The sequence below is a fragment of the Chiloscyllium punctatum genome, chromosome 48 (genome assembly GCF_047496795.1).
Source record: "Chiloscyllium punctatum isolate Juve2018m chromosome 48, sChiPun1.3, whole genome shotgun sequence".
Classification (NCBI taxonomy): Eukaryota; Metazoa; Chordata; class Chondrichthyes; order Orectolobiformes; family Hemiscylliidae; genus Chiloscyllium; species Chiloscyllium punctatum.
Genome location: NC_092786.1, coordinates 18,122,921 through 18,149,278, shown reverse-complemented (window position 1 = coordinate 18,149,278; position 26,358 = coordinate 18,122,921). Strand labels below are relative to the sequence as shown.

The 26,358-nt window shown below is 41.9% G+C and overlaps 1 protein-coding gene across 4 annotated transcripts in view; it reads right to left on the bottom strand.

The window, feature by feature from the left end:
- Positions 1-26,358, bottom strand: part of LOC140468759 (transmembrane 6 superfamily member 1-like) — a 65,157-nt gene that overhangs the window by 27,078 nt on the left and 11,721 nt on the right. For 3 of the 4 annotated variants that reach the window (XM_072564780.1, XM_072564779.1, XM_072564778.1), the window contains exons 4-7: positions 18,391-18,494; positions 14,863-14,945; positions 14,355-14,473; positions 537-641 (exon numbers count right to left, since the gene is read on the bottom strand). In XM_072564780.1, coding sequence (XP_072420881.1) covers positions 537-641; positions 14,355-14,473; positions 14,863-14,945; positions 18,391-18,494 — 411 coding nt within the window. The remainder of the gene's footprint in view (positions 1-536; positions 642-14,354; positions 14,474-14,862; positions 14,946-18,390; positions 18,495-26,358) is intronic. The other variant, XM_072564781.1, reaches the window with a different exon arrangement.

Sequence of the window (26,358 nt, the reverse complement as noted above, 5' to 3'; positions counted from 1 at the left end):
TTTTTTTAGAAAAGTCTGCATTAAAAATTTGAATTCATCTCAATAGTAGGGCGAAGGTCTGGCTTTTACAAGGTTGGTGGGCTGGGGAACAGGTTGGCATGAGTTGATGAGGGGCTGGAAAGTGGACAGAGTTGTAGGTTGGCATGTGTTGAGGAGAGGGGGCTGTTTTCTACTTTAATCACTTTTAAAAGATAAAACTCAGTACAATGCTAGAGCACTGAGGTAGGCCTATCACCCAGCCCTGCGTCCACACTCCAGTACACTCCACGTGCATTCCCAGGATCACCAGCCTGACTCTCTGCAAAACTGGCTGCCTGAAAACCACAATTCCAACTTCAGGGCGCATTTGCCCGGAGCAGGCCTGTGGAGCCGCCTCAGCGTTCCCAATTTCGCTGGGAATATCCAGGTCAGAAAGCTGCTGATTCAGGGAAAACAAACCTGAGAAAACCCCACTGAACCTCTCAAGCTACAACTCCTCGTGACATTGCAGTGGTTATGGTAGTTCAGAAAAAAAGTATCTTTTAAAGTTCTCTTACCAATCCTCTGAAGAGGCTGAATCCAATCGCAAAAAAGAGGGATATGGTCAACAACAGATCAAGAGGTCTCTGTAGCAGGTTCTTCTTTTGAACGATTTCAACAGCCTGAAATAATGGAGCAATAAAATAACAGCTTTGCTTCAAATTAATCTAAGCCTGAAAATATCTGTGAATTAATATGTAATTCTGCTGCTTTGCTAGAGATAACCAGTTCATTAATGAGGGAAACTGTTAGTCATGTCTTGCTTATAGCTCTCTTACTTCTGAATCAGAAGATCCCTCCCTCAGAATCTCCATCGCAAAAACCCACACTGATACCCTGAGTATTGTTGGAGGAGGTGATGGCTCACGGGTGAGATATATAAGCAAGGCTGTGCTTTCAGTGGGTGCAAAGGATCTCATAACACAATTTCCAAGAATAGGGTCCTAGGATGTCAGAAAAATCAATTACCTGTTCACAGTCACATGGCTTTCTTCAGGCTCTCTATTTCCAACATTGTAACAGTGGCTATGTATAACATAAGCTCACTGTTTGCTGTAAAGCATTTTGATGCAACCTAAAGTTGTGAAAGCCACTATATACCATGCATTTTTTTAAACAGCCTCATTAAATAGGCAACAGATTTAGTAAGTGTTGTCTAAAGACCTGCGTTGAGTTACTGCAATGTATCTTTTACATAGTACATGCTGACACCACTGTACGTTGGTACTTTAGGGAGTAAAGGTTCAAAGTGGTAGATTGGGTGCCATTTAAACAAGTTGCTTTGTCCTAGGTGATGTTCAAGTTTTTTGAATGTTGTCCAACCAACAGTCAAGCAAATGGAGAACATTTCACCAAATGCCTGATCTCTGCTGTGTGTGGATGGTGGGCAGACTTTGTTGATACAGGTGATTTATTCACCGCCAAATTCCCAGCCTCCGACTTGCTTTTGTAGCCAGAATATTTAAAACGGTAGTTAGTTCATTTTCTGAACAAAGGTAACCCCCAGGATATTGACAATGGGGGGGATTCAATTATGGTTATGCTGTTTAGCATCAAAGGGAGATGATATTTGTATTCAGTATCTGTCATGAGCCTCAATTTTTTTCTTAATACCAACCTTTATGTCCTTTGAGATCTGGTGTTCTCTGGTCAAGGTTCTACCCTTGGTCTTTGTGGGAAAATATTTGCCCCGCTCCTTCTCACTGCTCCATTCCTAAGTCCCACACAGGTCCCATACCAGACTTTCTGCTTCTTTGTAAGGGTCCTCACTTCACCTGCTCCTCAGTTTTCCCCAGATTTCCCCAGAGCCATGTCTTGCAGGGGCTCCTCGACACCGCACTCTGTCAGACATGGCTTTAATGTTGGGAAAAGTCGCTCTCACCTCACCTCTGGAATTCAGCTCTGTTACCTGTAATGATGACAGAGCTGATTGGTCCTGCCAATCCCGAACAGAGAATCAGTCAGCAGCTTATTGCTGAGTAAGAGCAATCCGATCTCACTGTCAACGATCCCTTCTATCATTCTGCTGATGACTAAGAATAGACTGATGGGGTGGTAACAGGCGGGTTGGATTTCTCCTGCTTTTGTGAGCAGGAATAGCTGGGCAATTTTCCACAGTGTTGTAGCTGCACTGCTTGGCTAGGGCTGATGCTAGTTCTAGAGCATAGGGCTTCATGCTATTGCTGGAATGTTGTCAGGGTCCAAGTCTTTGCAATCTCCAGTGCTTTCAGCTATTTATATCACATGAAATGAATCAAGTTGGTTGAAGGTTAGCATCTGTAATGCTGGAAGTCTCAGCAGGAGTCCAGGATGGGTGATCCACTCTGCACCGTTGGATTAAAATGCTTCAGTCTTATCTTTTGCACTAATGTGCACCACTATTAATGGAGACTTTTGCGACACATCATCCTCATGTGAGTTTTTTACTGGTTCCCCCACCATTCAGGACTGAATGCAGCAGGACAACAGGACTCAGACCTGACCCGTTATCACTTACATAACCATTACAAGAGGCAGGACTTTTCTATCCTTCTCCATCCCCATGCATTGGTCCCCTCACACCCACACAATGCTTTCACTTCAGTCCTAAATCTCCCATTCTTGTTCATCAATAACACCTTCCAACCCAACCACTAATCTTGTCTTCACTTTGCTTGGAAGCTGATCACCTCTGGTTTCACAATGGAATAGCTCTTTGGATATTTGCTACCAAAACAAATGATCAAAGCATAACTGTTAAGGGGAAATGATTTGTAAATTTGCACAAGGTAGAGAGATACGTGCAAAAGCCATGACTAAGACTCAGATCAAGATGTGTTGAGGCATTGGGTCTATGATTAACAAATAAGGTTTAATGTACAAAAGTCTGCTGTTATGTGCATGGACAGGGTGAATGGTGATCAAGGACAATTTTCAAATAAAACACTAAAACTGATTTAGAAGAAAAGGAACCTGGGTTTGACAGTGCATCGATCTCAAAAGGTTAATGACCAATGCAGGGACATTGTAGCAAATCAGGTGCTAGGATGTATTAACAGAACTATTCATGCTAAAATGTTTTGCCTTTTTGCAAGATCTTAGTTAGGTCTCAGTTAGAATACTTTGTTCAGTTATGATTTGGAGATGCCGGTGTTGGACTGGGGTGGACAAAGTAAAAAATCACACAACACCAGGTTATAGTCCAACAGGTTTAATTGGAAGCACATTAGCTTCCGGAGCGCTACTCCTTCACAACCACCTGATGAAGGAGCGTTGCTCCAAAGCTAGTGTGCTTCCAACTAAACCTGTTGGACTATAACCTGGTGTTGTGTGATTTTTATCTTTGTTCAGTTATGGTGCCCCTCACACAGTGAGTCATATTGAGATTTTTGAAAGGATGCTGAAGAGGGACACTAAATAAATTCCCAGGACAAGGAAAGTCTTTAAGTTGCCTAGATAGTCAGAGTCAAGTCTTTAAAAAATTGCAGATATGGACTGACTCCGTCAAGATCTAGAACATGAAGTGACTGCATTGATTTTGCATACATCACCAATTTTTTCAACTGAGTAGTTTAGGGAGGATCGACAACAGTCTTAAAAGTAGTGCAATGACAGGACGAGGTGAAATCCTGGGAGTACGTTCCTCTTGTCCCAGTGACTGGCGATCCCACTCTGTAGGGTGTCAGCCTGTGCAGCAGATACTGATTCGCTGAATTTCCCCGAGCAAGACCTGGGCTTATTTTTCACAAGAGGCAGAAAGGTTTCAAGGAGTAGGATGGGTCCTCCAGTCAGTTTGCATTCAATATCAAGGGAATGGTATGAATTTTCCAAAATTTTGTGCACCTCAAGGTTGTTCTGTTTACCTTTAAAAGGAATGCAGGATGGGGTAGGAAGCATGTGCACAATGCATTCAACTTGTATGGGACTGGATAGAGCAGATAATTCATTGCAGTCCATCAGCACTTGGATGTATCACACTGAACACCTTGAGTGCTTTATTCAACTTGCATTCAAATGCAAGTTATCCACTTATGGTTAAATTGTTAATTCCAAAACATGCAAGAGCTGTTGAGCAGAAAAACAAATGTGATCTCACACGTGCAAATATTTTTCAAATGATAAAACAAATCATGGAAGGAGATTTTCCAATTGAATAAAAATTCTCTGTTTTTGAAGTTTGCAAAATTAATTAATAATGAAGATTAAACAAAACATAAATTAGGGAGGAAGGTACTTTTCATATGTTGTGGGTGAATAACGCCATTGGGACATTAATATTTGTAAAAAAAACCAATACAATCTTGTACAAGATTGGGTGATAGTCTAGTGGTATTATTGCCAAACTATTAATTAAGTAACCCAGATAATGTTCTGGGGGTACAGGTTCAAATCCTGCCCTGGGAGATGGTGAAATTTGAATTCAATTTTTTTTAAAAATTGGAATTAAGAGTTGAGTGATGACCATGAGTCTGTAGCTGACTGTCTGAAAACCCATCTAGTTCACGAATGTCCTTTAGGGAAGAAGACTGCCATTGCAGTTTCAAAGGTCATATGAAAATGCCAGGTGAAAGTGAGCACTGCAGATACTGGAGATTAGAGCCGAGAGTGTGGTACTGGAAAAGCACAGCCAGTCAGGCAGCAGCTGAGGAGCAAGAAAATCGATGTTTCAGGCATAAGCCCTTCATCAGGAATGCGGCCATCTGAAAATGCCACCTGGTCTGGCCTTCATGTGACTCCAGACCAACAGCGAAGTGGTTGATTCTTAACTCCTAACTCCCTCTGGGCAATTAGGGATGGGCAATAAACACTGGCCCAGCCAGTGATGCCCTAATCCCATGAATAAAAAGAATGATGTTTCTTTAAGGACACAGGTTTTATGGACATAGGTTACATAAACCTGTCTCGTGCGTCCTTGAGTTTTACAGATTGAGGGGGTGATCTAATCAAGACGTTTAAAATATTTAATATTAAATATTAAATGATACTTCCTGTGTTGAGAGCATCCTCTCTCAATTAGAGAGAAGCCATTTTGGAGGGAAATTAGGAAACATTCTTCCATGTAATGGGTGGCAGAAATCTGGAACTTTCCATCCAAGGCCATGGAGATTGTTTCAAAACAGAAATTGATAGATTCTTCATCAATAAGGGATGTGGCGTGAAGGTGGATTAATGGAATGGAGGTACAGATCAATCATGACTAACTGCAATGGTGGAGCTAAACATCCCTGTTCCTGTTTGTCTCAAGCTATTTAAGTGATAAATTAAAACAGATAATAATAAATGCTGAATGTCCCCCAGAAACTAACACCATTTTCTGCACCTGTAAAAATATCACAGACTCTAAATATTTATCATACTTTAAACACAAAACTACCAAAATTAGACACATGTTTATGGGAAAAGGTTTCACAAACATTCTAACATTCGAAACTAATCCTGGCAAGATAAACGACTTCGGTAAAATGAAGCTTTAATATATCTAATTAAGGCTGACAAAAAGAGAGTTCCGAAAGCAAACAATATTGTCCTGTAAATCAGTGTCGAAAAGATTCTCAATCTATACAAATCTATGAAGGAATCGGTTACTCAGTACAATTCTTATCAGAGCCTCCCACTATTTACTCTTCTGCAGTGATTTAAACTGAATGCCTAACCTCGGGTCTATTTGTGTATTTGATTCCAACATACAGAAAATCAAGCTAAAAACACACACACAGCACACTTTGCTTATCACATATCTCTCAATCAGAAAGTCTGAATACCAACAAAACTGGAATATCATTTTTGTTCATTCACATTTTTATAACCTGACAAATCACCAAAACATTTCTGTTGGGAATCATTTGAGACAAGAATCTAAAATTTGGGCATTTTGAGAAAGCTGCTGAACCCCCCCACAGCAGGTCCACCATCCGAAGGTGTATCAAGGTCTTCTCCTTTACCTTCTCTGTCTCAACTCCACATCCCACCAGCAGAACACACAGGAACAGACCTGCAATTCATCTACTGCACTAGATCTGAGCTTAGTGCCTTGTGGCATGTTATACTGATGGAAAACTGCAGTGGGGAAGCTGAAAACAAACAAACAATTTGATACCATCCGTCTGTTCAGTGATGGATTTGCATAAACCATATCCAGCAGCACTGCTTTGTACAAATGGATTGCATTTCCACCATGTTTTCACCTGATAATAGTTAGAACCTAAGAACATAAGAAATAAGAGCAAGAGTAGGCCTTCTGGCCCATTGAGCCTGCTCCACCATTCAATAAGATCACGGCTGATCTTTCGATGGACTCACCTCCACTTACCTGTCCTCTCACCACAACCCTTATCTCCTTTATTGTTCAAAACTCCAACTATCTTTGTCTTTAAAATATTCCGTGAGGTAGCCTCAACTGCTTCATTAGGCAGGAAATTCTATAGATTCACAACTCTTTTGGGTGCAGAAGTTCCTCCTCCACTCAGTCCTCAATCTGCTCCCCTTTATTTGGAGGCTGTGCCCCCCTCGTTTTAGTTTCACCTACCAGTGGAAATGACCTCCCTGCTTCTATCTTATCTATTCCCTTCATAATTTTATATGTTTCTAGAAGATCTCCCCTCATTCTTCTAAATCCAATGAGTATAGTCCCATTTACTCAATCTTTCCTCATGAGCCAACCCTATTGAGTCCGGGATCAACCTAGTGAACCTCCTGTGCACCCCCTTCAATGCCAGTACACCCTTTCCCAAGAGACTTAAACTGTACACAGTACTCCAGGTGTGGACTCACCAGCACCCTATACCGCTGCAGCATAACCTTCCTGTTTTTAAACTCCATCCCTCTAGCAATGAACGACAATAGTCCAACTACCTTCTTAATTACCTGCTGCACCTGAAAATAGTTGCCTTAGTACTTCCTTTCAGAACTGATGTCTTCCACATGTAACACGTCAGTGAACTCAATAAAATATGGTGCTGAAAAAGGCACAGAAGGTCAGGTAGCATCTGAGGAGCAATAGAGTCGATGTTTCAGGCTTAACCCTTCGTCAGTCCTGATGAAGAGCTTATGCCCAAAATGTTGACTCTCTTGCTCCTCAGACGCTGCCTGACCTGCTGTGCCTTTTCCAGCTCCACACTTTACTGACTCTGCCTCTCCAGCATCTGCAGTCCTCACTATCTACTGTACGTCAGTGCCCTAACAGATCATCGCTATATCTGGGATCATGTCCCAAGGCTCCAAGGGAAGGAGATGAAGTGCACTGCTCACTGCAGCTCACACTGGCAAACGTGTTTGATCTTGAAGCCTGCCGCCTGGAGAAATGACTTCTCGAGTTTTCAACTTTAAGTTGAGTTGGAGCCTTGTGGCCTGTGAAACCACAGAGACATTTGTGTTAGCCCTGCATCCATAGGAAGAGGTTGGGAGCAACATCTATAGGACTCCTCATGGAAATTTCTTTATTCTCCCTACTTTAATAGAAGAGGAGGAACACAATATGGACGATAGTAGAGGAGAATGACATTTGAGAAGGATGTAGCATTTAAGATATTACTCCACTATCCATAAGAAAATTACAAGATGCACAGATGCACCAAGCTCCGAATGGGAGAAGTGACTTTTACCAGAGAGAGCTGTTCCACTGTCCACATGAAGATCTCATGTCAGGATTGACATAGACTCCTCGTCATAGAGTCATATAGTGCTGATACAGACCCTCGGTCCAACCTGTCCATGCTGAACAAGTTTCCCAAACTAAACTAGTCCCACTTGCCTGCATTTGGCCCATATCCCTCGAAACCTTTCCTATTTATGTACCTATCCAAGTTGTATCTGCCCCAACTTCTAACATTTCCTCTGGCTGTTCATTCTACATGCAAATTACCCTCACGGCCCTTTTAAATCTTTCTCCCCTTACCTTAAAAATATGTCGCCTAGCTTTGAAGTCCCTGATCTAGCGACAGAACCTTTGCTATTCAATGTCACTCATGATTTTATAAACCTCTCTGAAGTCACCCCTCAACCTCCTATGCTCCAGTAAAAAAAAAGTCCTAACACATGCAGCCTCTCCTTATAACTCAAACCCTCCAGTCCTGGCAAACATCCTCGTAAATCTCTTCTGAACCCTCTTCAGCTTAATAATATCCTTCCTATGGCAGGACAACCAGAACTGGACACAATACTCCTGAACAGGCCTTACCACTGTCCTGTACAACCTGAACACAATGTCTCAAACCTGAACTCAAAAATCTGAGCAACACCTTTTAACCACCTTGTCAACCTGTGATGCAACTTTCAAAGAACCATGTACCTGAGCCTCTAGGTCTCTCTGTCACTCAGGTTTTGAGCCACTGGCTCATTTCAAGCAGCCAAAAAGTGGGTAGGCAGCAGCAGGACAGGGCGAAGGGAGGATCTGAGTGATATCACCCAGGGTGCACATCTGCCAAGTAGCTGGCACCAGCCGTATTGAGGACAAACCAGCACGATAAAGGAAATGTGTTAGACCCCTGCTTTACACACACAAACACCTGAGACCTAGATGCACCTCTTGCTGCCTGTACCAATCTGGCAGATGGGACATTCTGCCTACCATGCTGGATGCCCTAGGCCTCCTCCAACTGTATCATCTTTGTAAGCATTTCAATTTTCTTCCTCCCATTACTGGGGAATGGTATAGCCCCTGCTCCCTACAGGGCTGGGCAGAAACTCAAGGGAATCATTGTCATATCAGAGTATTGCACACAATCTCCCAGCATCCGTAAGCACCTGCTTCTCTCAGTTCCACACTCACATTGGTCTTTTCAATAAAGTTGAGAATATCTCATTTGGGTGCAATATCCCCTCACACTACAGAGCATGGCAAAGCATGGCCTGAAAGCCAAAACTGAGGTTCAAATTGCCAAATGCAGCACACTGACCTGATTTCTCGGATTTGTCCACACAACCCTCCTCCTCTACACCTGGCAGAGGTGGCACAGTGGTTAGTAATGCTGCCTCACAGTACCAGGGACCTGAGTTCAATTCCAGCCCTGAGTGACTGTGTGTGGAGTTTGTATGTTCTCTCCGTGTCTACATGGATTTCCTCTGGGTGCTCTGCTTTCATTCCACGGTCCAAAAAGGCGCAGTTTAGGTGGATAGGCCATGCTAAATTCCTGAAGGGCTTTTGCCCGAAATGTCAATTTTCCTGCTCCTCGGATGCTGCCTGAGCTGCTGTGCTTTACCAGCACCACTCTAATCTTGACCCATGTTAAATTGCCCATAGTGTTCAGGGATGTGTAGATTAGGTGGATTGTCCATGGGAAATGCAGGGTTACAGGGATGGGGTTGGTCTGGGATGCTCCTTGTTGTGGACTTGATGGGCTGAATGGCCTGCTTCCACATTGTAGGGTTTCTAAAACACCCTTCCTGAGGTAAGGAAACTAAAACAATATTCTAAATGTGGCCTCTCTAAGGACTTAAACACTTTCATAAAACATCTTTATTTTGATGATCCAAATTCCACATGCCATTTGCTTTCCTTATTGCTTGCTGTACTCCACGCTAACTTGATTTGATTTAAGTACAAAGACTCCCAGGTTCCTCTGACTACCATCATTTACCAATCTTTGATGAAGCTTCCAGGGTACTCTCAGAGGATGGGTGCCCCTGCTCATAATGATTTCAATCAGTCTCTATAATGAAAAATAACAGAAAATGTTGGAAATAAGATAAACAGTCACCATGGATACAGAGAAAAAAAGCCTTTCATTTAAAGAGCTCAATTAAGACAACCACACAAACACAAAGTTTAAAAGATTGTTCGTTCTTCATGATTGTCTCTTTAATTTCAGATAAAATGTAAACTGTAGAATTAAACATGCAGTCATAAGTCTTGTTCTGAATTTACCCAGTCAGAATACTCGTGGCTAGGTTCTTTAAACGGTGTAGTGAAGTGCAAGGTATTTTATAATGAAGAATGTGCCAGACGTTGACATATGTAAACAATTGTCAAAACAATGGCAGTGACTTTGAGTAGGCTGTTGTCTCCAATTCTCATAGGAAAATGTTAGGGATTGTAGGTTTTATGAAGTCATACTTTAAACTGTCCATTTAATTTCAAGACAGAATGGAACTGATTAAGCTAAAGGACAGATAATCCACATTTCTACGACATTATAGTGCACGTGTGAATAGTATTGCCAGGGAGATGGAATTTCGGAGAGAGTAGTGCACAGGAAGCCATTGTAGAATTGGATTACAGGTTTTCCTAGGTTTTCCTAAACTTTCCAGAAAATAAGTCTGCAAGAAAAAGAGGGACCAGAAAGATAGAAACAATCGTTCTCAATGCAGAATGAGAGGTGGAGCTCAATTCAGACGTGACCAGGTTTAACAGGATCTAAACAAGACTGGAAGATTTGCCAAGCTTTGGCTACGGGGAGGAATCTCTGCAACTGTCAGGGCAGAGTTAGAGGTAATCCACCTGGAAAAGGAAAAAGGAAGGAATGTTTCTGGAGCTGAGAATAGCACTGAAGTGGTTCCTGGAGAATGGGGCAGAGTAGGGAATATCTGTGGCAAGCTTTTTCGGTAATTTGAAAAATTAAAGAGAATATTTTTTCTGTAGTTGAATATAAGTTATGTATTGAATAAAGTTTAGGCAATATTGCTTTTAGTTTGTTTGTTATATACAAGTCTTGTGCAATTCCTCCAGTCGCTTACCAATTTCTTTTAACAAGCTAATTGTCTCTGCAGAGATTGTAACATTACATACAAAATTAAAAATCACACAACACCAAGTTATAATCCAACAGGTTTATTTGGAAACACTAGCTTTCAGAGCTCAGCTCCTTCAACAGGTGGTTGCAGAGCTCCGAAAGCTAGTGCTTCCAAATAAAGCTGTTGGACTATAATCTGGTGTGTGATTTTTAACTTTATACACCCCAGTCCAACACCAGCACCTCCAAATCATGACTACATACAAAACACCTTTAGACAGAGTTTACTCAGTTTAATGTCCCAAATTGGATGATATTTCAGAGCAGCAATCATCCCTGCTTCTTGCATAATCATTTTTTCTTAAAGAATGTCCCTCAGCCTTTCTTTAGACCTTTCACACCGTTGCTTAACTCTGTATTTATGCTCATCTACTTTTCTTCCTCCTGTTCTATCTTTTCCATTCGTTCTTCCATCTGCTCCCTCAGTATAGCTCTTGTCTCTGTCCCCTTTACTGCTTTTTTCTTCTTATTCTGTTAAAGGTTTGGACACACAAAAGCATTGTAACCAATGTGTGCCAGGATAAAGATGGCTGCCATGGTCAGACAGGGAAAGGCAATAAAGAAACTATGGTAACACACAAAGGTGGGGAAAAAAAATGATGGGCTATGCATGGCTTAGAAATAACCTCTCCCCAAGAGACTGTACTATCTACTGGTGATTTTACCAAGTCAACCTGAAACTGGGATTCCAAGAAATCACTGCAACACATATGGATGGGAGGTCAAATGGCCAAGGTTTTGTTTGATAAGATTGGAAAAGCTGGTTTAGGGCTACATAATACATACAGATACCATGGGCATGATCAAATATGTGAAAAATTTACCACATCGCAAGTCGGGTGACAAGAAGCAAAGCCTTTTAATTATATATAAATGGATAAATGTTCTATATACATACACACTGTAAGTTGGTCAAGTTACACAGGGTAGTTCAGCTAAATATGGCTCTCCTCCATCAACACTAAGCAATGTTCAAATTCTTAGCAAACCGTACACTCTCCCTGTTAAAAATAGGCTGTGCAAATATGAACCAGTTCATGAAGGTGTAGTGGGGAACAAATCACTCTTAGGATTGTCCAAGCTAGAATAAGTGCATGCTAAAGGGGAATTTAAGAGCAGTATATAATTGTAGCTTGTTCATCATTCTCATCATTGCACTATTGTCTACTTTCATTTTGGGATGAATATTGAGTTATATTAAGTAGTGATAATGGTAGTTAGCAATAATCCACAAAGGATGAGAGACTATCTTTTTCCCCAATAGGGATCATAAAATCATAAGGAATTGGGGCAGGAGTGGACTGTTTGGCCTATTGAAGCTTCTCTGCCAATAAATAGGACCATGGCGGATCCATGTTGTATTTACCCCACTTCCTTGTATCAACCATAGTCTGACTCCCTTGTCAATCGCATATCTGTCTAACTCAGCCTTAATAAATCAATGACCGAGCCTGCACTGCTCTCAAATGGAAGAGAATTCCAAAGAAGAATGAAGGAATGAGAGAAGAATTTCCAATCGCTGCCCACTAAAGCAAACATCCACTCAGCACTTTCCCCAAAGTCTGACACATTTCATTAAGTGAAGAAGGCATTTGGTGGGTTTGCCTTTATTGGTTGGTACATGGAGTATAGCAAAGATGTTGTTAAATTTGAAAACATTCATAAAAGATTTACAAAGATGTTGCTGGAGTTGGAGGGTTTGAGCTATAGGGAGAGGCTGCATAGGCTGGGACTATTTTCTCTGAAGGTTTGGAGGCTGAGTTGTATCTTGTAGAGGTTCATAAAATCATGAGGGACATGGATAGGGTGAATAGTTGAGATGTTTTCCCAGGGGTATGGGAATCCAAAACTAGAGGGCATAGGTTTAAGGTGAGAGGGGTAACATTTAAAACGGATTTAAGGGGCAACTTTTTCACACAGAGGGTGGTGTATGTTTGGAATCAGCTGCCAGAGGAAGTGGTGGATGCTGATAAAATTACAACTTTTAAAAGGCATCTGGAGGGTATATGGATAGGAAGCGTTTAGAGGGATACTGGCCAATTGCTGGAAAATGGTACTAGATTAATTTAGGATATCTGGTCAGCATGGACAAGTTGAACCAAAGGCTCTGTTTCCCTGCTGTACAACTCTAAACTCTGTGACTCTAACATCACCACTAACTCTTCTGAACAGAGACTGACAACTGGCCTTATATGGGTTGAGGGGCACAACTCTGCAAGCATGGGGAAAGATGAGGTAGCCAGATACTGCACCTGGCATTGGATTGAATCTGTTGGCATCATTCAGCATCACACTGTAGCCAACTGAGATAACCAACCAAATTACGAAGTAAAAATAATATTCAAGACTGGATACCAAAATCCTTCAAGACCACATTCTGGTCTTGTTACTAATGTACTGATTCTCTAATGTGCACAATGTTCCCTTGACCACTTACAGGAGTGGATAGAATCAGGCAAGGAGCTGATACAGGAACAAGGAGACACCACGCTGATTTAATTCATTTGGATTCCATGTGTGAAATTTACTTAGTACCAAGGACAAAACCACACCTCGAGAGGACTAACCAAACTTCCAAAACTTGTTTCTCCATTGTGTTTGTTCAGTCTGAAATATTTTAGGAAGTTCCTCTACATCAAAGATTCCAAATACACAAGAAATAAATGACTATACAATAGGTAAAGTTTTAATTCATTATTAATCTACCCAGCCCATTTTCCCCTCCCCAAATCTTTCCCTTCTCCATTCAACATGTTGGAATGTTATTTCATTGATTCAGCAGCCTCTGCTACTTTAATGTGCTCTTTGCCTGATTTTAGATATCAAGACTGCTGAGATCCTACTGGCAAAGAACAATGTCATGGCCATAGCATCCTATGCACCTTCCAATAAGGGCTACAGAATGAATACAAATCATCAGGATCCCACCCTCTCCCCCACCCCACTCACAGGATGCTAAAGACAACTGCAGGCTGTGTGTTAGAATGCCCCAATTTCTTGGATGGCTGCAACAGCAAAGACAGTCAAGAAAGTCAACACCATCCAACATGAAATGTGAACACCAGCTATCACTGGAGGACAGTGGCAACAAGAGCTATGTCAAGGCTTCTTCAGCTTTACCACCCCAAAGCCACAACCTGGAACAGCAAGGGTAACTGGTACTCGGAAGCACCATTGAGTTTGTTTATCTCTCCAAGCAGCACACCATTCAAACTTGGCTTCCCCACATGGTTGCTAAGTCAATAGTCTGGAATTCCCTACCTGACAGCCTTGTGGGTATACCTACACTTCAGGTACTTCAGCACTGGAGACACCACCACTTTCTCAAGAGAAACTCATATTGAGCAACTAATGTTATCCTTAATGTAAAAAAAATGAAGTATGGAAAAAATAACATGTTGGCTTCTACTGATCATGGATTCGTGGTGCTGGAAGAGCACAGCAGTTCAGGCAGCATCCAAGGAGCTTCGAAATCAACGTTTCGGGCAAAAGCACTCCTTTTTCTCCTGATCATGTCAATTAAACAAACTCTGATCCGGCACTCATAGTTGGGATCCTTCCCAACTTTATCCTCAGCATAAAAGTCAATTTTTTAAAGTAAACAGTCGACGATTAATGTGAGGTACTGACCTTAGGTGCAGATTCATTCTCAAGAGGCTGGTGATAAATCTGGAGAACAGCCCACATGGGGAGGACCAGGTACGGTATAATCAGGAGGCTGACTGGACCAAGTTTGCTGCCATACTTCCCTAGTGAATATTTCAAAACAAGGAAGATTCAGAACTAGGCCTTGTAGCCAACAAATTTCCACTGAGAAGCATTAAGAAGAATTACATCAAGTCCTTTCTGCGCATATTCTTCTCAATCTAGCCTTGGATACTTACAGATTAAATGACTTTAAATCAACACATTATCATACTAATGTTTTCTATTATTTAAGACCTGTTATTGAAACTTTATAAAATGACTGAAGAAACAGAGTGAGTAAGAGGGAGATATATAAATGCACAATGTGCATGTATACTTTCAAAAAAACATGATCAGAGAATATGTATGCAAAATGTAAAGAGAATTCCCATGATAGTCAAAGAAAGGCAAAAGACACATGAAGGCAGAGATAGAATAAAGTTGAACCTACCAACAAGGTTTCCCGATAAGAATACAAAGGTACTCATTAGAATTGATCCAACCCAGTATAAACCAATGGTTCTGTAACTCTGCCTGCAAAATATAAACTAGGTTACTTACATGTAGCATCATCAACAGTCTTATACAACACAAGTTAAAACCACCGCCTTCAACAGTCATTATCTTCACCACCAATGCGCAATGTGTAACATATACAAGCTGCACTGCAGTAATTCACTATAGGTTCCTCAGACAGCACCTTCCAAACCCACCCCCTCTACCATCTAGAAGAACAAAGAAAATGAAACATGGGAACACCACCAGTATTTCCCTCCAAGACAAACAAATCCTGACTTGGAGCTATATCGATGTTCCTCCACTATTGCAAATCACTATGTATCTTTAATCAGAACATTAACAGTCATACTTTCCTGTATAACTTTGGGAAATTTCTAACAAAGATCATTTTCTTGCAACATGTTCTCTTCAACTTTCCTTTCTCATACCCACCCAATTCTGCAGTCTTCTTATTCCTTGAAGGTGCTAACTCAAGTTGGATTTTAATTCTCCCAGTTCCTCCCGAAGTGCCCATTTCTTTTTTGTATCCTTGAACAGGAAGTGTCAGGATGTTATTCAAACATGGACTGCTCTCAGCCCAGACTGCTTCTGATGGCAAACACCCAAGCAGATTTCCAAGAGGGCTTGAGAGAAATTAGTCAAATAATAGCAAAGTGCTCTGCATGCTGTAAACCTGAAATAACAATAGACAGTGCTGGACAAACTCAGCAGGACTGGCAACATCTGTGGAGAGGGAAACAGTATTAATGTCTTGAGCCTTTTTCCCAGGGTAGGAAAGTCAAAAACTATAGGGCATAGGTTTAAGGTGAGCGAAGAAAGCTTTAAAGGGAAAGTAAGGGGCAACTGTTTCACGCAGAGGGTGGTGCATGCATGGAATGAGAGGAAGTGGTGGAAGCTGGTACAATTACAACATTTTAAAGGGATCTGGGTGGGTATGTGAATAGGAAAGGTTTAGAGAGATTATGAGCCAAATGCTGTCAAATGGGACAGGTTAATTTACGATAGCTGGCCAGCATGGACAAGTTGGACTGAAGGGTCTGTTTCTTGCTGTACAACTCTATGACTGCAAGTCCAACATGGCTCTTCCTTAGAATTGGAGTTACTGGATTTGAAACATTAACTGTTTCTCTCTCCACAGCTGCTGCAAGAGCTACTGAGTTTCTCCAGCACTTTTTGTTTTTATTTGAGAGAAATTAGCGGTTTGATTTTTGCCAAGGAGAATAATGTATCTCCCAGATCAAATAGGGACCTGCCCTTCATTAACTTACCAAGCAATATATTTACCACTGCTCAGTGCTCTGGATAGACCAGGTTATCAGAGAACATGGAACTTACTTCACCAAAGGTTTTTCAAAAGCCATCTAATAAAAATTAAAATGTTCTAATCTTTTATGAGGCACATTCTCTTGGTTTAAAGAGCAAGAACCTTTGATCGAGTACTACTTTTCTAGGACCCATGGCTCAATAAAGTCATAGGTGCGTTGAATAACCTGCAGCCAGTTAATAGGTTTTCATTGTGATGAATGCAATGTCAAACATTACAACAAATCAGGTCAAATTGCAAACAAAGTCTGCTCTATATTTCTATGCTGCATCAGTGGAGAATATGCAGAGGGTTTGGAACAAAAACCTATTACTGAACCATGAGGCGTGCATTAATTATTAGAAGCGAGCAGGCTAATTATATCCTTTGAAGGTCAGTTCCCATTAATTCAGGGTTCAGTATTTAATTGGACTGCAGAAAGGCTTAGATTTTAGGAAGTAGGAACAATTGGCTAAGCTTTAGGAATGTCACATTTAAAGATATGGAATGATACCTTTTGTCAAATCAACATAGTTCCATCTTTTCAACCTCTCCCATGCACTGTCAAGGATGGACAAGCATTGGTAGAGTAGTAATATCATTAGGAGAAAGTCAGGAAGAAGGGCTCATGCCCGAAACGTCGATTCTCCTGCTCCTTGGATGCTGCCTGACCTGCTGCGCTTTTCCAGCAACACATTTTCAGTAGTAATATCATTAGGCTAGTAATGGAGGCACCCAGGCTAATCTTCGGGAGACAATGGGTCAAATGGCAATTGGTGGAATCTAAACTCAATCTGGACTTTGGAAGCTAGTTTCATCGTGACCATTAAGGGTTGGCATGAAAATCCATCTGGTTCATTAAATGCTCTTAAAGGAAGGAAATCTGCCTTCACAGCTGATATAGCCAACGTGTGATTCCAGACTCTCAGCAATGTGGCTGGCTCTCTCCAAAATAGATTTGCAAGCCACTCAGTTGAAGGGCAATTATGAATGGCAAACAAATACTGGCTTTGCCAGCAACAGCAAAATCCCACAAAAGAATTTTAGAAATTAGAAAAAAGGTGTTTTTGTCACTCTCTTGTGGGACGTGGATGTCAATGGCTGGACCAGCATTGAGAAGATAGTGGTCAAATTGCAAACTGACTGAAGGAAACAGAGTTCATCAAGTCTGTGGAGCTAAAGTGGAATATGGTCACTTTGTGAAACTGGCTATGTCTAGAATGGTTGTTTCATTAATTTTCAGGACGGAGGCATCTTTGGAGAGGCTGCCACTTATCACCCATTCCTCATAAACTTGGAACTGGCATAACATGAAGTGCACTGAAAACATAGAGCATGCCGTGTATGGATGTTTAAGTGGTTTTGTGTACTGACAGAATGAGATCTTAACTCTTTCACTTGGGCAGTTAAAATTGAGGGCCTTTTCAGTGTCCTAGTTTTGAAAACATGCCAAGAAATCAATGAACCCATTACTTCACATGTCTTGTGTGATGACACTCTTGGCTTTAAGCGGTGTGTTTTGTCTTGGTTTCTTTTAGAAACAGATTGGGGAATAGATGGCGAGCAGTCCACGAGAAGAAAAACAACTTTTGAGGCCTTGGGGTTTTTTTTTAAGTTCGAACAATAGAAGCAGCCTGAGTGGGTGTGGTCAATCTCTCACAGATCCAGGATGTTGTTGCTGGAGTCACAGCAGGGTTGGTAGACAGTGAATTTCTCCCAACTGCTACACACACACTCTCTCTCAAAATTGTTGTTTGATGTTCTTGCCTCCCAGATTGGAGAACTGCATGTCAGACAATCTGTTTTCTGAATTTGCCTTTTGCCACAGGTGTGCGTGTAGGATGTTACTATATTGGAACAGTTAATTAGTAATAGTTACTGCAGCTGTTATCCTGTTAAGTTTTCCAATCGAGTTAAGTTCTTCTTCCTTTTGTTGTACTTTAACTATAGTGTCTGAAGAAATTGTATTTAGCTTAAGGTCAAGTAGTTTGACCAATCAATACAGCACCTCACATTTACCTTTAAAATAAGAAAAACTTAGCATCTAAGCTTCCTTCTTAAAATACTTTGAGGGGGTCTAGCCTGGTCCAGAAGAAATGCTGTACAGATGGATATTTGCATGCTCTCTTTTAGGAAGATATTTCCTCTGAAACTTACTCCCATGCAATAGCTGCTACCATCAGGAGATACATTAAGTAATGTGCTGAACCATCCCAGTAGCAAATCATATGTCCATGGCCTGTGCTCAGGTAAGGTTCACCCTGCATCATGAAAACAACAAACATTTTATTTGCAGGAGTCAAACAACAGTGAGCATTAGAGAGTCTGAAATTATTACTTGGTTATTTAAAATATTCTTCATACATGACACTATTCATAAATTCAAGAAAAGATCATAACTTTCAGCCTTCACTGTCCTGTCAAATTTTAAACTAATTAACCTACCAATTACACAGTAAGTGCTTGAAAGCTATTCTTGGAACTTGTTATATATATATTCCTATTAAACTTCCAGTCCCAAACCAAATTATAAATAAATCTGATAGCAGGAAATTGGACAAGTTGAAAATTGATCTACAAAACCATCACCAAGGTCACTGGTAATTTTTTCATATCGCGCATTAATTGCATTAAGATCTTTCACTAATGTTGCAGTGGGTGGCTCAGTGGTTAACACTGCTGCCTCACAGAGCCAGGGACCTGGATTCCAGCCCAGCCTTGGGAAGCGTCTGCTGGAGTTTGCACATTCTCCCTTTGTCTGTGTGGGTTTCCTCTCACAGTCCAAAGGCATGCTGGTTAGGTAAATTGGCCATGCTAATTGGCTCATGGCATCCAGGGATGTGCAGGCTAGGTGGATCAGCCATAGGAAATAGGGGGTTGGGTCTGGGTGGGATGGTCTTTGCAGGGTTCATGTGGACTTGATGGGCCAAATGGCCTGCTTCCACATTGTAAGGTTTCTAACAGTATAAAACTTTGCTTATTTCACCATTCTGTTTCTAACATTACCTCCACAGTATAACGATGAAAACTAGACAGGTTGTAGAATTTGAGTTGAGAACACAGGAAATAGGAATAGATCATTTACCCCTCAAGTCTACTCCATCTTCGGACAAGATTATGCCTGACCTGTAACCCATATCCTGACACCCGCCTTTTACATTAACGGTCTCTTAATACCTTCACACCTTTGGATAATATAAATCTTAGTTGGAAAACAATTGATTTACCATTAATCATGGAACTGCAGTTAGTGAAAAGAGAGTTCACTTGGAGGTTGCCACTGATGATGTTACCTAGCCAGGTAATGAAACATTTGGATATCAAACCTACAGCTCAGTGAGCAAACCTACACCCTAGAGAGTTCCAAAGTCAACCTTTGTGTACTGAAGTGTTTCCTGGACTGGATTTCACAAAAGCTTCCAAAATGAACATAATGGCAGTGGACCAGGAACAATCCATTCAGGGTATCTGCACTGGATTCCCAATGTCAGGTTAACAGTGCCCAGTTAAATTGGGGTGGGGATGGCCCTCTGTGGGGGATCCGGCCAGTCAGAAGGTTATTAGGCTCATTTATGAATCAAAGCTAATTATCCCTGAACTTACTGGTGCTTCACGATGGCACTACTGGGTCTCCTGAAGGCTGTCCTTTTCCCCGATATGTGGTCAGGTGTGTTCCACTCAGTGTCAAATTGACTCAGCCAAAACCAGGAAGAAGGTGGCCCGCTGAAAGACATCCTCGTCCTTAAACAACACTCCCCTCCCTCAACTCCACCATCACCTCGGCTGTCCCTGGGATCCAGTGTAGATCCCAGTGTGGGACCTCCATGTGTTACCGGCAGCTGACGCCAGTCCCAGTTGCACTGTAGACCATGGTGATCGGCTGGCCATTGACGTTTAATATCAGAAGAGAGTATATGTTGCAGGGATACTTAAGGGATAAAACTAGACAAATCCCAGGGCCTGATAGCCTACATTCTAGAGTTCCAAAAGATGTAAGGGTAGAGATAGTGTATGTGCTGGCTAAGTCGAGAGTGTGTTGCTGGAAAAGCACAGCAGGTCAGGCAGCATCCGAAGAGCAGGAGAGTCAATGTTTCAGGCAAAAGCCCTTCATCAGGAGTGAGGCTGGGAGCCTCGGGGGTGGTGAGATAAATGGGAGGGGGTGGGGCTGGGGGCAAGGTGGCTGAGAGTGCAATAGGTGGATGGAGGTGAGGGTAAAGGTGATAGGTCAGAGAGGAGGGTGGAGCGGATAGGAGGGAAGGGGGATTGACAGGTGGGACAGGTCATGAGGATGGCGCTGAGCTGGAAGTTTGTAACTGGGGTAAGGTGGGGACGGGGGAAATGAGGAAATTGGTGAAATCCACATTGATGCCCTGGGGTTGAAGGGTACCATGGCAGAAGATAAGGCGTTCTTCCTCCTGGTGTCGGTTGGTGAGGGAGTGGTGGTGGAGGAGGCCCAGGACCTGCATGTCCTTGGCAGAGTGGGAGGGGGAGTTGAAATGTTCAGCCACAGGGTGGTGGAGTTGATGGGTATGGGTGTCCCAGAGATTTTCCAAACTTCACTGGATTTTAGAATGGTCCCAGCAGATTGGGAGTCAGCAAACGAAACATCAATGTTCAAGAAAGATGTGAGGGAGAAAATAGGGAGCTTGACATCAGTCATTGGGAAAATATATGAATTGGTTTTTATTCTTTTTATTCTCTCATGGGACATGGGCGTCACTGGCTGGCCAGCATTTATTGCCCATATCTCAGTGTCTTTGATAAGGTGGTGATGAGCTGCCTCCTTGATCCACTATAGTCTATTGTGCTGATTCACAATGCTGTTAAGGAGGGAATTCCAGGATTTTAACCCAGCAACAGTGAAGGAACAACGATATACTTCCAAATCAGGATGGGGAGTGGCTTGGAGAGGAACTTGCAGAGGGTGTATATCAGCTGCTGTAGTCCTTCTAGATTATCAGGATCATGGGTTTGGTTGGTGCAGTCTGAGGAGTCTTGGTGGATTTCTGCAGTGTGTCTTGTAGATAATACACACTGCTCTACTAAGCATAGGCAGGGGAGGGAGTGGATGCTTGTGGATGTGGTGCCAATCAAGTAGATTGCTTTGACCTGGATGGTGTCAAACATCTTGAGTGTTGTTGGAGCTGCACCCATCCAGGCAAGAGGGGAATATTCCATCACACTCCTGACTTGTGCCTTGGAGATGGTGGACAGGCTTTGGGGAGTCAGGAGATGAGTTACTCCCTGCAATATTTCTAGTCTCTGACCACTTTTATTAAGGAAGCCTTAAAGTCTTAATTTATTGTCAGGGGATTGGAGTAGAAGAATAAAAATGTCTTTGCTGCAATTGTACAGAACTTTGTGAGACAAGCTTTGAATAATGTGGGCTGTTTTGTTCTCCATTTTAATGAAGGATATCTGTCCATTGAAGGCAATACAAATGTTCACTCGAGTGGTCCCTGGGATCAGATGATTGTCCTGTCCTGCCAGCCTGAATAAATTGGTCTGGAATTGAATAGATTGAGAGGCGACCTCATTGAAACAGTCAATATTCTGAAGGGGTTTGACAGGAATTGTTTCCCATGGCAGGGAAATCTCCAATAATGAAGCATAGTTTCTGAATTTGGGGCTGTTCATTTAGGACTGAGGGATTTCTTCACCCTAAATGCTGTGATTATTCTGGAATTCTTTAACCCTGCATAGATTATTTAACAAAGTCAAGTAACACAACTTTTGGTCATTTAGATCATCAATAGAAGCAGGTCAGAAAGTGACTAGAGACACCATAAACTGTAGGAGCAGAAGGAGGCCATTTGGCCCATCATGTCTGCTCCACCATTTAATGAGATCATGGCTGATCCAATAATTCGCAACTCCACTTTCCTGCCTCTGCTCAATGATGCTTGATTCCCTTCCTGATTAACAATCTGTCAATCTCAGCCTTAAATAATGACCCAGCCTCAACAGCCCTCTGCAGCAAAGAATTCCACAGATTCACATGCCTATGTGAGGAAAGAAATATTCTCTTCTGTCTTAAATGGGAGGCCCCTTATTCCAAGATGATGTTCTCTGCTCCTCAACTCTCCCACAAGTGGAAATCGAGTTTCCACATCTACCCTGTCAAGCTCCCTAAGATTTTTGCATCTTTCACTAACGTCACGTCTCATTCTTCTATATTCCAATGAGCACATGCCCGAACTACTTACTTCTCATGAGAAAATCTCTTTGCACATGGAATCAACCTCATGAAACTTCTAAGTACTGCCTGCAGTACATCTTTCCTCAGGTAATGAGAACAAACCACATTCAAAGTGTGGCCTGACTAGTGGTTTGCACAGTTTCAGCAAGACCTCTCTATTTCTATGCTCCATTATACTCTCATCTGGTGCAAAAGATAAAAGCCCCATGGGGTGAGAGACAAAATGCAGAGGGTGCATAAGAGTTCTGGTCACCACATTGTGCGAAAGAAAAGATTGCACTAGAGAGGGCACAGAGGAGACTGACCAGGATGGTGCCTGGGCTGAAGGGTCTGAGATATGAGGACAGATTGGTCAGCCTGGAGTTCCTTTCCTCAGAGCAGCAAAGGTTGAGAGCAGACTTGACTTAGATGGATGAGATTACAAGGGGCATGGATATAATGGATGAGAAGGCATTTCCTCCATTCATAGTAGACTCGATAACCAGGAGGGTGCTGCAGAGCTGGAACTCACTGCCTGATAGAGTGGCTGAGTCAGAAACTTTCCTAGCATTTAAGTAATACTTAGACATTAAGTTGTTTTGCCATAGCCTCCAGGAGTCTGGGCTAAAAGCTGGAAATTGGAATTAGTTGTCATCAAATCTTTGTTGGCCAGTCCAGACAATGGGTTGAATGGTCTTCTTCTCAGTTATAGATGTCCAGAAGTCCATTCCTTTTGAACTAAAGGTCAACAATCCATTTATTTCCTTGTTTTTTGTTGAATTTGGATGTTGGCAATTTGTGATTCATGCAGAAGGGATCCCCAAACCCATCTGTGCTGCAGCTTCCTTCAGACTTTCCCTACTTCAATAATACTCTGTGCTTCTCTCTGCCCAAGTGCATAGTCTCATATCTCCCATTAACCCGGTTGTGGGACAGATACAGGACACCAGCTATATCACTTAAAAGTGCCATCGCAACTTCTCTATCTGCCTAAAGGTTCAAGCCATTTACTGTCCAAGTTAGACTTGGCTTTCGATAGTGGAGTTAGAATCTGCGTCCTGGTACAGCAATGTCTCAAATTTAAATCGGGCATTCTTGGGTTTGAGTCCGTCTTACCATCCATTTCAGTAACAGCCTCCAGCCTTACTACCCCTGTGACTTGTCATCCCTCCAATTCCAGCTCTTGAACACTTGTACTTTTTCACGCTTCGATTGATGGTAATTTTTTGTCCAGGCCCAAAGCAGTAGAATTCTCACCGACTCTCAGCCTATGTCTCCTTAAAAATACTGTGTTCAATTTACCTCTGTCCACTTCTCACTGTACTCCTGTACTTGAGTACACATGACAATAAAGCTTAAATCAAACCTCTCCTAATGTTTCCTGATGTGGCTTGTTGTTACATAATGTCGCATGGTGTTTCTGTGAAGTGCCATAGGAAGTTGTATCATCCTTAAAAACGCAATGTAAAAGTAAGCTGTTTTTAAGGGTAGATTAGATTCCCTACAGTGTGGAAACAGGTCATTCAACCCAACAAGTCCACACTGAACCTCTGAAGAGTAACCCACCCAGACCCATTCCCCTACCCTATATTTACCCCTGACAATGCACCTAACACTATGGGCAATTTAGCACAGCCAATTCACCTAATTTGTACATCTTTGAACTGTAGGAGGAAACCAGAGCACCAGGAGAAAACCCACAAAGACATAGGAAGCATGTGCAAACTCCACACAGACAATCACTGAAGGAGGGAATTGAACCTGGGTCCCTCATACTATGAGGCAGCAGTGCTAACCACTGAGCCACCATGCTGTTGTAGGCAGAGCTATGTGTCCAGTACTAGCTTCATGAGGCTGAGTTTGTCCCAGACCAACCCACTCATTTTATTGGAAGGTGGCATTTTAAAAAAAAGACTTGAAGAATTGCTGCCTGTTGAACATTTATGTTTATCGCCATCAATTCACAAAAACCTAAGTTTGCAAGGATTAAAAGATCCTAATCTATTTATGGTGCAGAAGGATGGAAAAACAATCATTGTCCATTCATTTAAAGTTTTGTATTTTCCAAATCTGATTGGTTTTGATCCAGTTTTCTTTTAATCAGTTCTGCACTCAAAATAAAAGCTACACTGTACTACAGGAGGCAGGAGCTATTGACCACATCCAAGATAAACAATGCACACTCTGGATTAAACAATGGCATCAAAACTGCATTTAGATAGCACCTCTAATATAAAACTAGGGCTCAAGTTGTTTTACAAAGGCATAATTAATAAAATGATTGGGAAAGTGGCATATTAGGAGGAGATGTGAATTGTGTTCCAAGTGGTCAAATGTTTGTTTGAGAGAGCACACCTTTAGATGCCTAAGATAAATGAAAGTTGTTGTTGCTTTAAGAAGGAGTGGAAGGTGCAGAGATTTCGGGAGGGGCCTGACAGCTGAGGGCACAGGCGCCAATAATGTGGGGAAGGATGAAGGAAGCTTTGTAAAGAGGAGGAAGTTGAGAGGTAATGAGTCCTCTGGAGAAGATGTTGTGATGCTTGAAGAGGATGTTTTCATGTATTCACTGAATGTGGGCATCACTGACTAGGCCAGCATTTACTGCCCATTCCTAATTGCCTAGAGGCATCTTGCTGTGGGTCTGGGGTCACATGAAGAACAGACCTTTTAAAGGAAGTCAGTTTCCTTCCCTAAATGTTATTGATGAACCAGATGAGTTTTTCCAACAATCCTTAAACTCTTCATTTCAGATTTTTTTTATTGAATTCAAATTTAAACGCAGGTCCCCAGAACATTACCTGGGTTTCTAGATTAATAGTTTAGCTATAATATCACTGGGCCATTGCATCCCTTACAAGAAGGGAATTACAGGATTACGGAAGGCATGAGTCCATTGGGTTTTAGACAATAATAAATCCAAAATGTAGGGCCTGCAGCTATTCTAGCTGTGTAAACACAAAACGTAATGGCTGAATAAGACTTGAGATGTTTTGAATTTTGACTTGAATTTTATATGGATGTGGTACCTCACAACAGGTTTTCAAAATTGTGGCAATCCCACCATCTCTTGGGTAGACCATCCTACTGCGAGTAAATGGCTGCAATACTGTTAATTGGTTTAGACTGAGACATCACCTCCATCTGGGAGGAAGTCCCGCCTCCCAGAGATGCCAGCCAATCACATGGTCAGCAAGTCACAGGAGTGGCACCAGGAGCAGTGGCCACTGCTGGAATCCCCGAAGAAGAGCTGTAATGGATCTCCAGATCCAGGGAAGTATGGGTATTCAGTGAGGCCAGCCTGGCAGGATTCACAGAGAGGTGTAGGGGTCCAAATTCAGGTGCAGAAAACAGAAAGCAGTGGGGGAATCACTCAAAGGAAGTGGACTAACATGGAAGCTCAACCTTCAACACTGGAAGCCAATTCGCCAGCAAGCCAGTCAAAAAGAGACAGGATAAAGAACTTCAACTAACATCCAAAGCCAAGAATCTCAAAATCTCTATTCCACTAACGACCCAGTGACTTAACAATATATTTTTTAACTTTTACTTTTCTTAGACTCACTTCTTATTTCTTACTTTCTCGCTTCTTAAATCTAAAATATGCATTGTGTTATTTCTTCCCAAATTTATGAATTATTAAACACATTTTTTTGTATATTCAAGAAAGCCTGGGTAAACTGGTTCCTATAGAAACAAATTAATTTAGTCTGGCAGAAAATTGTCCACAAGGACACTTTTTAATTTAATCTTGCTGTGTCCAACAAAGAGGCGGATGAATGAAGGAGGGAAGCTCATTCATCCCGCCTTACTCATGAACTAGACAATTTGGGGTATCCCGTAGTGTAGTCACTGTGGAAGCTTGGCCAGGCTGGACACAGAGGAGCAAGTGCAAGATGATGAGTTCCAGGAGCTGATATAGCAATGCTGAAGGAGATTACGTGTATGGA